This window comes from Rhinolophus ferrumequinum, chromosome 8 (assembly GCF_004115265.2).
Source record: "Rhinolophus ferrumequinum isolate MPI-CBG mRhiFer1 chromosome 8, mRhiFer1_v1.p, whole genome shotgun sequence".
In the NCBI taxonomy this organism is placed as follows: domain Eukaryota; kingdom Metazoa; phylum Chordata; class Mammalia; order Chiroptera; family Rhinolophidae; genus Rhinolophus; species Rhinolophus ferrumequinum.
In genome coordinates, this window is record NC_046291.1 from 92254082 (window position 1) to 92270743 (window position 16662).

General features: G+C 37.5%; 1 protein-coding gene across 39 annotated transcripts in view; it reads right to left on the reverse strand.

Moving 5' to 3' along the window:
* CLASP1 (cytoplasmic linker associated protein 1) overlaps nt 1-16662 on the reverse strand; it is a 246530-nt gene that overhangs the window by 67724 nt on the left and 162144 nt on the right. For 16 of the 39 annotated variants that reach the window (XM_033111608.1, XM_033111605.1, XM_033111599.1 and 13 more), the window contains 5 exons: nt 12075-12182; nt 7401-7463; nt 4420-4523; nt 2581-2604; nt 1023-1267 (listed from right to left, as the gene is read on the reverse strand). In XM_033111608.1, coding sequence (XP_032967499.1) covers nt 1023-1267; nt 2581-2604; nt 4420-4523; nt 7401-7463; nt 12075-12182 — 544 coding nt within the window. The remainder of the gene's footprint in view (nt 1-1022; nt 1268-2580; nt 2605-4419; nt 4524-7400; nt 7464-12074; nt 12183-16662) is intronic. The other 23 variants (XM_033111629.1, XM_033111627.1, XM_033111624.1 and 20 more) reach the window with 5 other exon arrangements.

Sequence of the window (16662 nt, forward strand, 5' to 3'; positions counted from 1 at the left end):
TCACAATGTCATTAGATTAGACCAATGCTAATCAAGAGATTCCTAGAGATTCAATGGATACTTGAATACTAAGAATCATGAACCTGTGACCACCAGAATTATACAGATCCTTGAAGCAATGATCACAACAAGTCATCCTCATTCTGTTTTTTGACAGATCCCTAGAGGTCAGGCTACCTGCATTTCAGAAGGCAAAACTTCCCATGATATCTTCATGAGCAGAATGGCGTAAAGTGGGGATGGTGGTCAGCAGGTAGGAATACAGTAGGGTGAGTCAGACTGACTTGACAGCCACTCTTGTGGTGCAGTGATTCACTGTCAATACTCACCTAGCTTTAGCAGAACCCACCTAGGACCATAAACTTATCCGGTGTCTTAATTCCTCTGTAAAAAATTATCTAAATATAATATACTGTATTTCGTGGATTCTAAGTTGTCCAACTTTTCACATTTTAACATCTCTGTGATTGTGAGATTCACCTTATAATCAAGGACATATTAGTAATGTCAGGTTTAATAAGCAGCATTTCTTCTTAGAGGGATATTAAATAACGCTGTCAATGGTGCCTTATAGTTGATGAAATATGGTACAAACACACATTTTTTTGGTATGTGTAATACATGCTCATTTTAGAATATTTATGAAATACAGAAACAGAAAAAAAGCAAAAATAATTCTAGAACTAATACTGTTACTATTTTGGAGTACTGCATTTTAGTATCTCTTTACTATGCATATTATGCATATTTATAAACTATGTATATGCATATATATTTAAAAAATTTTAGACTGAGACTATCATCTTATCCACAACCAAATGTTTTTATAAATCTAATAAATGACAGAGTATTTGCCAGAAATTTCAAAGTCTCTGGGAGGCACAGACTAGGTCTTAGCCCTCTGACCACCGTTACTGCTGGAACTTTGTAAGGACTCCATACATGGCAAGGAATCCACATAGGCCCCTGCTGAGTGTAACAGGGGCCCCAACTTAGCTCACAGAGTGGCCTCTTGTCCTCACCTCAGTGTTCTTTGGCTCTTCAGCAAGTTCTGCAGCCCTAGAAGCCCCTCTTTCCTTTCTGACCAATTTGAACTGGCACAGTGGTTGAGAACTTCTGCGACATCCTCGGTCTGCCTCAGATAATGGGGAATGCCACCATTCCTGGAACCGTAGGAGCGCTCCGAGCAAACACTCGAGGCGTCACTGTTGGCATCGTCGTCAGAATACATCCCATATGGCTCGTATCTCCGCCTCACAGGCTTCTTCTACCAGATCCAAAGAGGGGTAGGGGTGATCGAGGAAGAAATGGAAAGATGAGATGACCATGAGTCATACCAAACAAAATGAACAACAACGAAGAGCTCAATGTAAAAACATACACACACATATGCAGACACACCACACTTGCCCTGTGCTTGCAGGTTAGGGAATAAACAGAAAAGCAGACTTCCGGGAGACGTACAACAAGTCATAAGCAGAGCAACCTGTGGCAGAGAGAAGAGTATGGTCTCTAGAACAGCGAGTGGACTTCTCAGTAAGACAGACTTGGGGTGTGATCCCAGGGCCGCCACTGACGGGCTGTGACCTCAGAAAGCCTCCTGATCTTTCTGCTTCAGTTTCCCTGTCTTTGGGATGCTGATGAGGATTCCTCGCACAGGCTTGTGGGGAGGATTCGGTGGAATTCTGTGTTCAGTACCTGGCTCAGCACCTGACACAGCGCACGTATGTGCACCCACGGCCCCTTCCCCAACAAAAGCAATGTCACTTGAGCACAGCCTACAGGTAAATTTGTTTGACTATTCATGATACATTAAGAAAGTCTGAAACTAAAACGTAGGTGGCAGAGCATCCTATGTAAAAGGATTCTTCAATTATCTGAGCCACTTTTATTAAGGACTTAAAATTTTACAACACAAATCGCCTTCCCATAGTCTATAATACCTGCTTCATTCATTTCTTACCCTGAATATGAAACTGTAAGTTAAAGCTATAAATAATACAGCAATAGCTATATAAAATTGAAAAATGCATAAAATATAACTTCTTTGCGAGAAAAACAAATAGTTATTGGCTTAAACTGTGTAAATGAAATTCTCTAATAATATGGCTTGTACATACATCCCAACTTGCTCAGGACAGCAATAGTCTTCTGACTATTATTCCAGCATAATTATAAATAGCACCCACTTTCACTCTCAAAGGTATCTTTGTTAGGATGATAAATTATATGATCACCTGACTTATATATAAACTCAATTTCTAAAATAAGAAAAATGTTGAACATATCCATTCATGAAATAATACCGACATAAGAGTTGATACAAACTGGGTTAATAAATAAAATGAAATACTATTAGGAGAAGGCACAGAGCTTGACATCCAAAAAAAATACTGTAACAAATGTGAGAGGTGACTGATTCCATCATTAATGAAAGTTTCACTAGGTTCAACAAAATCATAATTTAATTCAGATTAGAATTTCTATACTACATTTTTTGTTGCTTTCACTAGCTCCTAAAGGAGATATACTCCCAACAGAAAAAATAAAGTTGTAAAACAAAAGTTAAAGCACTAGTACCTTGCTCCTGGAGTCTCCTAACAGCTGTAGGCAGGAAAATATTGAAGGATCGGGAAAAAGCATAGAGAATTATGTCAGAAGCATATGTGGGGATTGTTCTTGCAACAAAAGTGTACAGCAAAACATACCTTAGCAAATCAAAAACACAGGTTAGCAAGCGATTCATATCAAGCGAATTATAATAAAGAATGCTTCCAAAATGGCATTTCCTAACCCTCCTATACCTATTATAAAACCTTCCTGTACTGGCGACAATACTTTGCTAAAACTCTCCCATCCCACTGAGGAGCATCTCAAAAGTCACCATCCATTCAGTTGTCTATTGCTAGGATACATTCTGTCATCCCCTGGGGCTTCTATTCTGTGAGGCAAGGATATGTACCATTCCTGTGCTTTCTCTTCTGAAGCAGTTCAATCAGAGAAACCAAGCACTTTGGACAAAAAGTAGTAAGGGCAGCATGAATGTAATAGGAGCTAGAGCTCAGAGAAAAGCCCAAGTCACGTAAAGACAAAGCACGAATTCTCAAGTCCTATTCTGCCTCCTAGAACTTTATACACAGTCCCTCCTGCAGTTCTTTAAAGAACTAAAGAATGTCCTGCCCCCTCCTTAATTGGAAGTCCCATTTAACTAAGAATTTTGCGCATCCATCGTTTCCCACCCCTCTAACCTCCACTTCTAGGGTCTCTGAACAAATAAGAGACAGATTTTGAATGCTGCAACTTGGAAGGAGAAACAGTTTCACAGAATTCTGTTCCAGCTCGTGACTCTTAAGTTAAAGCCATGGTTAGGGCAATTATCCTCAACTCCAGTATCTGGCAGATAAAAGGACCTCCTACATATAAGGTTGATAAAAAGAGCTGGCCAGGCAGCCCTTGCTTACATAGCCACTTTGTGAAAGAAATCTGACTGGGCAAGAATAAATGAGGGAGACAGGAAGGGATTGAAGTCAGGATCACTTACAGCCCTAGAATATAAAATTCTGATGAGACAAACAGGGCTGAATTTAAAACTTCAGGATCTGTAAGCAGAATGTTATAATACTTTTTTCCTTGGAAGAGAATAAATCTTCAAACAGCGCAAGCAAGACAAGAGATCAGACAGTTCTAAAGAATACCTATTTTAAATGCTGAGCACACAAACCAGAATATGCAAGAGGCTGTGTTACTACTAGCTGAAATGTATCTTTAAAAAGCAATCAGACCATGAACGGATTCTACTAAGGAACTTTTTGCTATAACCATAAATTTAAGGATATCTTATCACTTCGTTTTTTTTTTAAAAAAGATATTACATTATAATGACATAAAAACATACGCTACCAGTGCTTCATGTTCTCAGAGTCAATGTCAAAATTTGGGAAGTTTCCTTACATAATGATTTAAGGACTCATTTAAAAAAAATCATATAGAAAAACTAGTGAAGTAGTGTAATAAATGCAAGATTTTCAAACCACAAATATTATAATGTATGTTTAGGTTATGCCATCGAAGCTTGTAAAGCAATAGAAGCAATAGAATGGGAAAAAGGAGATGCTGGGGGGATACAAAGACACCCAATGACATCAGAGGAGCCCAATGTCATCAAAACTTCCTTGGGACTGAGGAGCACAGAAGAAATACTTGATGCTAATAGTTTTTGTACAGCCAGTTTTCACTTATGTACAGAGATAATAAAAATTTAAGAAAAAAAGCAATAATATAAATTTACCCAATATCTGCACGATTTTAAAGAATGTCAAAGATAATTCAGTAACCTGATTTGGAGGCAATTTTTTGTTCAGACAGAGAATAACACAGATGAAGAATTCAAAGAGGCTCTACACACACTAGGACTCTTACCAAAGCATCGGCAACAGCAGCTTCAAGGTCTGTACTCGTGCTTAAAACTCGCATGGCATTCACAGAACCAGGTATTCTTCCTGCCTGGCCAAGGCCAAATCGGTCTATTTAAAAAAACAAAAGCAAAAAGGTATGTCACTTGAATTCACATTTTTCTCAGTTCTTTTCAAGGACTCCTGCCTCTTCTCACCTACAGAACAGAGGCACTGAAAAATCTCTCGCCAATTTTAACTACACTTGATCTGAGTTTACCAGTGGCAGAAGTTAGGTTGTTCATTTAATACTATTGTGCCACAAAGCATCCTGACAATTGAAATGGTTCTTTAATGATGTTTTATTTTTGGAAAGTATTGAGACACAGGGCATATATAGAAGGAAGCTGGGCTACAAGTTATCTTTTAATCTATTTAGCATTCCCTCTACAGGCAAGTGTCCCTGAGGTTTGGTCAAACTAATTAGAAAGTTTCAGGGTTTCACAAATTAGTTCTAATGCAATGTGCAATAAAGTTAAAATTTGAAACAAATGTACTAAATTGAACCCTACGCAAATTTTCACTAGTGTCACTACAGTTTAACTATGACTAAATTTAATTAATTTTAGTTACTTGTTCATCATGATGCCTGTCACAAAAGGTTATTTAAAAATCAATTTATTAAAATTCTTTAATAATCACCACGAAGCTAGCATCTTCACTGCAGAACATTAATAATTCAGATGATATTGTATACATTTTTCCTGAGTCCCTCAAAGGATTATTAAATGATAGTCTCTATATTATACATGTAGACAAAAGGGATAAAATTCCAAAAATTTAAAACAAATTTTAGCATTTTAAACAATTATTCTAAGCTTGTCGATGATTATAGACAATAAAGACTAACTTTCTAAAGTCCCTTTAAGTCAGCCGAACAGTTGACCAGCCTTCCTTAAGAAGTGCTGAGATTTAAATATATATTTAAATATAATAGGAGAAACTCAGTTTAAATTATACTTAATAAGTGTATTGCACTATCTACTAGTAAAAGTCTCTTATTTAAAATGCTAAGGTATTAAAGAAAAACTTTTGGAAGAAAATGTTAAGATAAAAAACTGCTCTTTATTAACAAATAAGACACTGAACAAGGAAAATCTCTGTACTAGCCCCATTTTAGTAATGAAGCACTTAAAATAAAAGGAACGCTAGTATCTGTTTTACACGAATTGATCTTTCCTATAAAATGATGTATGTAAAATTTTAGATATGGATCAAAAACATCACCGACAAAACTGGTGAACTTTAAAAGTGCTACTTAGCTTTTTTTAAAATGTCAGTTTCAAAACATTGTATCTTCCATCACCACAGAAAGGGAAAAAAATTTAAACACTGCTAATCAACAGTTATACAGTCATGAATTTTTTTAAAGAAACAAAAATTGTATGTTATACTATCCCCTTTTTTAATGCACTTGCTGATCATAATGAATGACACCTTGGCCATTATGTTTAAAAGGCAATTTAATACACCATATAAACTAAAACCATTATATCTATATACCGATATAGATATAAATTATCAGTTGAAATATAAAAGTGTAAATTTGAGAATTATTGTGCACATAGTTTTATAAATGATCTTTGTCATCTTTTTTTCCATTAAAAAAGGGTAGATAGTAAGGGATTTATGGGTAACAGAATGAAAGGAATTCAATTTATAAGCCATATAAAAATTACCCAGCAAAAACTAAAATAAAACGGAATCTAAATAAAATTTTTTAAATTAAAAAAAATAAAAAAATCTCATGCCAGCAATTCTTGCTCCATGGGTAATACTGATTTTTCAGACACAAAATTAAAACTGTAAGAAAAATGCAATTATTCTGTGCTTCCCAGATGCATACAGCTTTGTCATACACAGTAACTGAAGATCATTTGATATGTATGATAAGTCATTTGAATTTCAAATCTTAAGGGGAAATGTTTGTCTGGATCCAAGCAAAATGAGCAGCCTTTTGTTTTCACCAGACCCAAATCTGTGCTACGTCCTCACTGCTCTGACACTATTGTGAAGCTCCATTTCCCAAGAGATGGATACATAGGACTGTGCCCTCAGTCTGGCCCATAAGCTTCAGGGGCATGCGCCAATCAGAACGTATGTAATAAAATGCATACCTGACTTCATTTAGAGGAAGAACAGAGAAAATATCTACTCAGAGAATTGGTCACAGCTGTCACCTGTGATTTGGTAGGTGGTACCTTACTCAGTTGAGACAAGTGCAGGCATTAGGGACTGTTAGCATATCAAAATGATGCCAGTTGAATCTGGCAAATCGATGCGTTATTGTATGCTCACTTTTTGCCCCAATGGCTAACCACTGAATTTTTGGTATTAAAACGAGGCCGAGACAGAAAGATTAGGGTCCAAAAGGCTGCAAAAGCAACCGAATTATCTGAATCATGATCTTGTTTTTCCATAAAAATTTTAGGACAATCCATTTATTTTTACACGTGTGAAATTATGTATAAGTTGGTAACTAAACAGTACCTCCAAATAATTAGAACCTGACACTAATAATTAACATTAATAATCAAAATTTTATTAGGAGCAAAGACTTTGGAGCTGAACGACACTACTGGATGATATCCATACTCTATTCCCCGTGGGGACCCTTCAGGATACCTAGTTTGGGTTGTCGTTTTCCTGAGGGAGGGAGTGAACACAGAGTGAAACGTGCGTCCCCATTTTTTGCTTTGTTTTGTTTTAACATAAATACGAACACTGGAGAAATGATGTTATCAAACAGGCTATAAGGCTTCTATGTACGGCCTATTAACAGAACCATAAACATTCAACAACTTAAAAAAATAAAAGCATGTTGGGGAAAAAAAAATATGAGGTGCATACATGCCAAGTGCTAGCCGACACTGATGAAAACAAATGTTGAAATGAGTGTGAAACTAGAACAGATGAAGAAGCCAAGTCATGCAGTTAGCACTTGTTCACCTGACTGCCCAACAGATTCAGCAGTGGAGAGAGCACTAGTGGACCTGGAATGACGTCGAGAGGCTGCAGGTAAAAGGAACGGCAACACCCACAGGATTAACACAGAAGTACCCAAGACAGGAAATGCCACAGTCCAAAGGAAAAACAGGGACTGCTACCAACAGGTCACGTTTTCTCATGAAAAGAAATGGTGCTGGATATGAGTGGATAGCAAGCGCCAATCCCCAAACTCCCAGCAGCCTGCTGGCTCTCACACAGCTGTTAAACACACAGGTGCACCGAAGGCACCCTACTCTGTAAGGTGTTCCTTATACACCAGCTAACTCAGACTCTGGGTGGAGAATCGCGCCATGAAGCCTCTATCAGCCATTATGGAAATATGCAACATGAAGAGCGTCCGGAGTCCCAGAGCACCATCTAAATCCCAGAGAGAACAGCAGTAGGATGGATTATTAACTCAGCTCACAAGATGTCTCATCAGTATGTGATGCTTATGCAACCATGCACCAAAAACAAAAGCAGAGAAGTTCATAATGTTATTTGAACAGAAACAGAATGAAATCACAAGAACGGGACTCAACAACTGGAATTCCATTTTCCCCAGTCAAAATTTTTGTTGTTCTATTGCCTGAATATCCTAATTAATGAGCTTAGTGTTTAACTGTTGAAAAATTAGTGGCAAGTTTAATGGCTTTCCCTGGAGAGGCATTTGCAGTGCTACGGTTCTGAGCACTGACTCTGTAATACAGCTGGGGGCAAATGCGGTGTGATCACAGCAAGCTTAAGACCTCAGGCAAAGTACTTAGCCCCTCTGTGTCTAGTCTCCTCATCTGTAAATGGTGCTAATAATGGTACCTACCTCTTGGGAGTTCAGATAATTAAAAGAGATAACAAAGCACATGAAGCACGTGACACGATGCCAGGCACAGAATAAACGGGTAGTAACGGCCGTAGTTGCGATGCTGTTGGTGGCAGTAATGGTTAAGAGTAAACTCCCATTTACATGGAGACATTACATGGTTGTATTAGCAAGTATTCATAATAAACATATTAATTCTTCAGTCTGAAGAAATAGATGCTAAACTCTATCCTCATGGGGATAGAGAAATAATTATATCCTATAGACTTGATTCAAAACATGAATTTATTGACCAGAGTGCCAGGTAACATACCGTTTTTATCTCAGAAAACAACAACAACAGATAATATGCTTCTCTTCATTACTCTGAGAACATGATGATTGTACCATAGACGATTCATTTCATAGGTTTAACAAAAGAATCCCAGGCAGTGCTACTTTTCACACATACTACTAGAGTACAGTATCCTGTACACATTCACGTTTACAGTTAGGCACAAAAATATCAAAACCTCAAACTCTTCGATATAACTTTATTTATTTAAGCTCATGTCACTTTATGAAATGCACGTATTTGTGGTATGAAACAGCTAAGGCTTCCTGGTCAATAAGGACCAATTTTTACCAGCTTGCGAAAGGAAAAGAAAGTAAGAAAATTCCTAATTTCTCAAGCAGCACAAAAATAAATCAGCAATATCCACAACAGATATAAAATAATCACTTTACTCAAATAAGGAGGTTGGCAAAATATTTTGTAAGACTGAAACAAAATATTCACTTATTATTCAAGCGTATCAGTATCATTATCTTGACAGATTAAACCAAAAATCGTTTTTAAGCAATACCTGATTTAAAGGTTCCTTATAAAGTTGTCCTTTGGTTCTATTTCAACAGAATATTCTACAATTAATCTGTCATGTCATGAGTCCTCTGTCACCTTCTCAGTGAACACCCAAAAACATAATCCAAGGTGAATCCACTTACATCAAACCTGACTTACAGTAAGTCCTACAGCCCTTAATTTCACTTAAAAGTCATCACTGTAACCATGTAAATAGATATTCATACCATTAAAATGGTCCAAAACAATCTTGTAATAAAAATTCAAACTTAAAACCAATATATATTTACTGAAACATAATTATTTTCACCAACCCCCTCCCACCCTTTTTAAAGCAAAGCTTGGCCATGAGTTGATTCAAAGGAGCACTAACACACAATCTCACTGATTTATAAAAGGGGTGGGAAATGAGCATTTAAGTGAATGAAAAAAAGAAGAAAAGTTCGCATTCTCTGAAGGGCACAGTAAGTTTCCGTAGGGAAAACAGCCTACTGGGACTTAGGTATGAATTCCCAGGTCCTAACCACGAGCCTGGAAATCATGATTCAGAAACATAGCTGAGTACTTTCTATGTGCCTAGGCCTGGAGAGGTCTCACAGAAAGCATTTAATACATTTCAGAGGAACAAATAACAATACTAAATTATCAAACTGCTTTCCAATGAGGCAGCTTAGAAATCAGGCCTGGATTCAAACCCTGGCTCCACTGCTTAGCCGTGTGACTTTGAGAAAGTGGCTTACTCTCCTTAAGTCAATTTTGTCACCTGTAAAGAGAGATGATAATACCTGTCCCAGAGGGACCACAAGGGATTACACCCAATGCTGCTCAGAATGGTGCCAGGTACCGGAAAGCACTGTTCTTGCTCAACAAAAGCTTTATAAACAGATTTAACTCATGGAGGGAAAAAAAGGCATAGTACAAAAATTCAGCTGGAAAGAAGTTACTATTGCCCTGTCGGAATAGTGCTGGTGGAACAGAAGACACGTGCTGATGCCAATTTGTCAGGAAGGGGAAATGTGTGCATCCACCTCTTCTGCCTTGGTAGAAGCAGGATCCATTTCAGCATTCTGGGTTGTCACCAAGACACTTAAAAAAGATCCATTTCACCACAGAAAGTTAAAAACAGACCAGGTCACTGAACTCCTCAGGACTCAGTCAGGACCTCAAGAATGTAGCACTCCTTGCCGGGCCCACAGACCTCACGCTGGATTACAAAGGCTGCTTCCATAGACAGTGACAAAAATACCAGTACACGTATGACATAAAAAGACTCAATTAACTCTAAGAGACAAAATGACCAATAAATGGATTGTTCACTTATATAACAGGTTGTCTGGAAGGTCAGATAGTGAGCAGGATGCATAGACATACAGCCTTAATTTAAAAGGAAAAATTACCAGTTCATTGGTGGGGGCTGGAGGGGGGAGGAATTATTGCCACCATTGATTTGTTGAGAACTCTGGCCTAATGCTTCACATTGCTGCGGAAGGACTGCTGCGTACCAGGTAAACTTCCCACTCTGGTCTGCATGCTAATCGGGTAGCACATCTCACACAGGTGTCTGCTCACTAAGCCACGTGCCTCATCCAGCAGGGCTTTTGCACCCGCTGCCTGCTCCTCCTCAAAACTTCACAAGGGACAAGGGGTCCTAAATGAATGTATCTAGATTCTGCTGACTGATGCTGAGTGGGGAAAAGGATACTGCGAAGAAATGTATGACAACAGAAACAAATATTAAGACCTTATGCTTCTGACATTTTCATATTTGAAAGACCAGTTACATAATTAGAGTAAAAATAACAGACTGCTGTGGTCCACAGTCCTATATAATAACCTTATGCCTAATTGTTATAAAATGATTTCTATCTCCTGTGCTTATCAAGAGGAAAATACACAAGCGTATAACACTTAACATGCCACAGAGCTAAGATACAATTACTGAAGAAAACAAACTATTTCTTTTAAGTGAAAGTATTGTTGACAGATTACACCTCTGGGGATCAGTAATTCGCACTATGTAAAAAAGCAATTTATATGTCCATTTTAGAAAAAGGAAGAACTATTAACACTAAAGGGAAAAGGTAAATAAAATGTTCTATAAAGGATACATGTTTCTCTTTTTGTCTTGTTTTTCCTGAATCCTAGAAACTGTTAAAATACAAATTCTGCATATAAGACAAACTGAGGCAGGTGGGGAACCAGCAGCCCCAGCGGGCCCCCAGCTGGTGATCTGAGGTACGCACGGTACTTACACCACCTGTGGCAACCAGACATGGGACATTTTGGTCCTGGGATGGCATCAGCTCACAGACATTAAATAGCTTATTGAGCCCAGGAAGAATGAAAATATCTAATTAACAATGAGCGTCATGAAGTTCTGCAATGTGCTGGACACCTAAGCAATTTATCAAAAAGCTATTTTTAGACTGCTTTAAAGAAAGCTTTGAAATGACTTATTTAACAAAAACATGGCTAACACCTTCATTCGTGCTGGTTTTCAGATGAACATTGTCACCTCTAAACTGAGCCCATGTAGTGTCCTAAACATTACCATGATTTTACTTTTTTTCCTTCTTTGAATTGAATCATGTATGGCCTAATCACCAGTAAAATTAAACACAAATTGTTGACATCCAATGAGTAAGGACAAACTCTGCATTAACTCTGCTTTTAAGCAGCAATTAACTGTGGCTGAGCTTCGCCTTCTGTTAGAAATGACCACAGATGGGCTGGCCTGGCAGCAACAGCATGGAGTGAAGTGGTGCTTTTTTCCTCTAACATATAAAAACCGGAAGTGGCCAAAATTCAAGCATGCAGAGGGGGACAACAAAGGACAACTAAGGAAGAGGAAAGAGAGAAGAAAGGATGACAGGACAGTAGAGGAGGGAAAGCAGGTCATTCCACCTAGCAGTCTGGGGAAAGCAGTGGAGCAGGGAAGGGACTCTGCTCCGAGCCAGCGCCTACGTGTACTCACCGAGCGGAGGGAAGCCCCGAGCAGGGCTTGTATCTCGGCTGCTCTCACGGCTGGTATCGCGGCTGCACCCCTGACTCATGCTGGGTCGAGGGATACGGCTGCTCCGTGCTAGTGTGCAGCATGAGGGGTTTCAGAGAAGGTGAACAAGTTTAATGAAGACAGAAAACTCACAAAACGTCAGTCACATTCCGTTCGCGTAATCATGACATTGTCGGCACTGAGCGTTCTGATGAACGAGGACCTGTTTCCCTGCTGCGGTCTCACTGACTCACATGCCAACAGGAGAGGGCTGCGAGAACAACTCCATCATGCTCAAAGCCTCAGAAAGCTGTGGATTGTGGTATGAAATGAAACGAAAGCTTTCCAAAGAGCAAACTGGCACCAGAAAATACAAGATCAGAAAGCCTTACAGAAATGACCCATTTTTGTGGCTTTAGCAAACTTCTCCACAAGAGGATAGAAGACCAAAGCCATTTTCATATGCACTGGGTTCTTAGAAAGATCATTTAATTTGGATTAGAAAACAGAATGAAGGCTCTAGTCACTGAAAACTTACCTAATTAAAAGAGGGCTCACTCCTCCCAGCCTGGCCTTCTTTATAAAGAGAAGTCGGAGGGACAGACACAGCTGGAGAACCTGCCTACTTCGAGTAAGTGTGTAGACGCTCAAACATAATTATCTGAACCAACAGATACAGAGTTGGGATTGCTATCCCGTATTTACTGGTCCCAACATTTAATTCCTTTTTTTGCTAGGGGAATCCCCAAATTTGCCTGTGGTCCCTACGCAAACACCTTCACTTACCCGGCCTCACGCAAGTCTAATAGTATGTGGACTGATACTCCCAATATTCACGTAAAGAGATCCCTCCCCTGACCTCAGAACAGCCAGTTACTGTATGAATTTCCTATGGATAATGTTAATACACTCACATTATAAAACACTGAGAACACAGTCACATGAACAGTCTAAGGCCATCAGAAAAGATCATGATGCTTTTGTTTTTCAATTTAATTTGAGAAAACAAATACAGTACTGGTAAAATACTCGGAAACAACTTGGCGTACTGAATGCGTGTAGCCACCGACCTAACCACTTAAGAGGACAATAGATATTTCCATCTTGAAAGGATCTACTAATTCTGGACTGGAGAAATTTTCTTTTTCAGAAATTTTGAAAAAATAAACTTGATTCGCTATGTTTTTACATCAGTGAATCAATAAGTATAACCTATTATTTTAGAACAAAGGTAGATTTATTGTGTGGCCAAACCACAACAAGGATGTCTTACAAATCAGAATCATGAAACCCCCTGATAAAGAAAAGTACAAAAGTGAAAAACCAAAACAACTTCTGATTATGGTCTGAGGGCTAGAGTTGAATCAGACCCTAAAGGAATAAAGGTTTCACTCTGCACTGGCCAGCAAGGGAAGGTCAAGGGCAGGACTGCAATCTGAACAACAGTAAGAACAGGGCTGCATTTGGAATTCTCTGGTAATTCCTACCTCCTCCTTCATTTTGCCATGGTGACATGGAAGCACTGAATTTCCACTCAAAGTACAGTAACTATTTAATCAGCAATTCTTCATAACACTCTAAACGGCTCCTTCAATGAGGGCAAAAGCAGCAGGTGCTAAATTAAACCCTTAAAAGACTAGGGAGATGATGTGATACAGAACTGTACACCTGAAATCTATGTAATTTTACTAACAATTGTCACCCCAATAAATTAAAAAATAAATAAATTAATTAAAAAAAAAAAAGAAGACTAGGGAGTATCTACTGATTCCCCCCAATATATAAGAAGTTGCCTAAAACGTACAAAGCAACACTGCTTATCCTTAGAGGATCAATACCACATATGACTGATGAAATGACCTCCCCAGTGACATGCTAACTCACTGGGTCAGCCACTAACCCTCTTCGGGTCTCAGCCTCCCTTAGGAAGGGGAAGAAGAAAGAGTCACATCATTTTAAAGAGAAGGTACATATGTAAGTACTTCCGAGTTCCCTGATGAAGGGCACACATGAAAATCTTACCTATCCACTGCCTACTCCAAAACAAATCATCACATGTAATAAAAACAGTTCTGAGAGTTTTTAACATATGGACATGCTTAGTTGAGCCTTTTCTTATCGTTCTTGCCCATAATTTTCACCCAGCTCCTACCTCCTTAAATTAACAAACATGCCACAGCAATGGGAAATCTCTGCTCTCTCCCTGAGCTGAGGCTGTTTTGTGAAGACAATCAGAGTATGAAAAGGGATAGACAGACATGACCTGAAGTTAACACTATGCGTAATTCTTCACAAGGTTTACCCTCCTGGTATTTCACCCAGAGAATGTTCATTCGTGTTGACTGGCTCCTTTCGCATTTGGCTAGTAGCAACATACAGAAAAAGAACTGTTTACAATTTTGCAAAAATCTGTTCATACAGTTGCCCCAAACCTCATTAAAATACATCTAATGGTTATACCAACAGTTCAAATGTTGGATAATTTAAAACATAATAGGAAAAAATACTCTTATAATACCATTTCCAAACACCAAACTACAAGGATTTAAAATAAGTATATAAATAAATGATGTTTTAAAAGACTAATTAGTTACGTGGTTAAAACTAAAAAACAATATACCAAATCAATTAGTCTCTGTTGAGTGCCCAAACTGAACATTCTATGTGAGAATATGCTACGTAGGAGAAGGCTTACAGAGGAGGAAAAGACAATAAAATCATTCTTTCTAAACACACTATTCTTAGGTAGCTCTCCAGTCTTGTGCTTACAAGAAATGCTGGGAAGCCTTGAAAAACTATTTCACTGGTTTTCATTTCTGGAGAGAGACTTTTATTTTACCTTTATAGTATTCTAAGGATAATCCTGACTTTTGACTTTAAGATCCTACAGAACTTAAGCAGAAGTACAAGAGAAATAATGAAAAGTACCGAAAGTTAAAGACATGAAATATATCTCTAATCTACATAATTTCATGTTTTGGTCTTACATACAACAGTCTAATTTAACCGCTGAAATTGATTATTAATTTTTAGTTCTTTCAAACTATTTTAAACCAGAAAATCTGGAAACATTTTAAACGTATATCCACAAAATGTAAGCTGCAAAAAGTCAAATATTTTTTATACCCTTTCCAATAGATGAACGGAAAAAGAAGGGAACCAAAGAGCAAATTTCCAAAATATAATTGCTATAAATGTTAGCTGTTTATATTATTTTGTTATTTGTCAAAAATAGAACAAAACACAAAAATAAAACAATTTACAAATAATATATCCTTCTATTTGGTTGAACACTTTATGAAGGACTAAATTGCCAAGAACAAAGAAAGTAGCAAGATCTTATTTTGTTTTGTTGTTATCCAATAGGGATTACATCCCGTTTTCCTTAACAAACCTTAAGTGCTAAAGAAGAGCTTTGGCATCATTTTTACTCCAGATGAGAAAGGAAAATTTAGTTAAGAAATATTATTTCAAACAAAAAAAGGTACAGTTGAACCAAACATAATTTGTAGATAACTAGAGTTAATTCTCTGTACAAGTTCTAAGATTAGTTTAGCTATAATTAAAACTATTAATTGGTTTGGGGATTATAGAAAATGTTCTTTAAAGATGTTCCCTCTTTTTTTTGAATATTTATGTTCAAAGTTGCTATACAATGAACCAAATGTTTAGTCACATAGGCATATACACAGTATATACTAGATGATCACAGAAATGTATAATATATTACTGAAAAATGCTAATATATCTGACATCCTATGAATTAGAATCCCTAAGATTACCATAGGAAGAAATGGAAAGTATATTTTATTCATATGTGTATCATTATATCGGTGTATGTGTATTCTGTCAATGTGCTAAAATTTAAATATCTTCTTTAATCAGAATTATACATATGACCTCAAAGCCTGACATATAACTAACCCCAAAAATGAGCATCAGGAAATAACTTTCTTCAAATAGGAACTCTTTGGAAAGTGAGCAGGCTCCTATTTAGTTCTTATTGATGATGTCTCATAGTGCCTCCTTTAAAAGCTTATTAAATGTGGTCTTTCCAACTATCCGTAACACAAACTTCATAGTTAAGACCATGGAAGACCAGATCCTAGAGTCATGTTAGATAACTAAAGTTGATTTACTTTCCAATTTCAAGAAGGTAAAAATGGAACCTTTAGTGAATATAAAAAGTAAAATCCTCCCAAAGAAAAGCATTTCTTAAAGTATGAAACTAATCTGGATTGCTAAGAGAGAGCCTAAGAACTTAAACAATTAACTATGGAAAAAAGTCAGCTAAAATGTCACACCCCAATTTGAAATCAAATGCATTTTCCAAACAAAACCAGATCCACACACGCGTTACAGTATGAAATCTGAAATTTAGATATTCCAGTCATAATCTTTTCTCTGGTTGTGTCCACATTACTTGTTATTATTACTGGATCCAAATAACATGTCAGCCCAGGGACCATGCTATGCAATGCCAACATAAAGTTAGGAATACCGTACGTAGAATTAAAACAAAACCACTATTTGGTTACATTTCTCACTTGGTTTGCAAACGTTAGTTAAA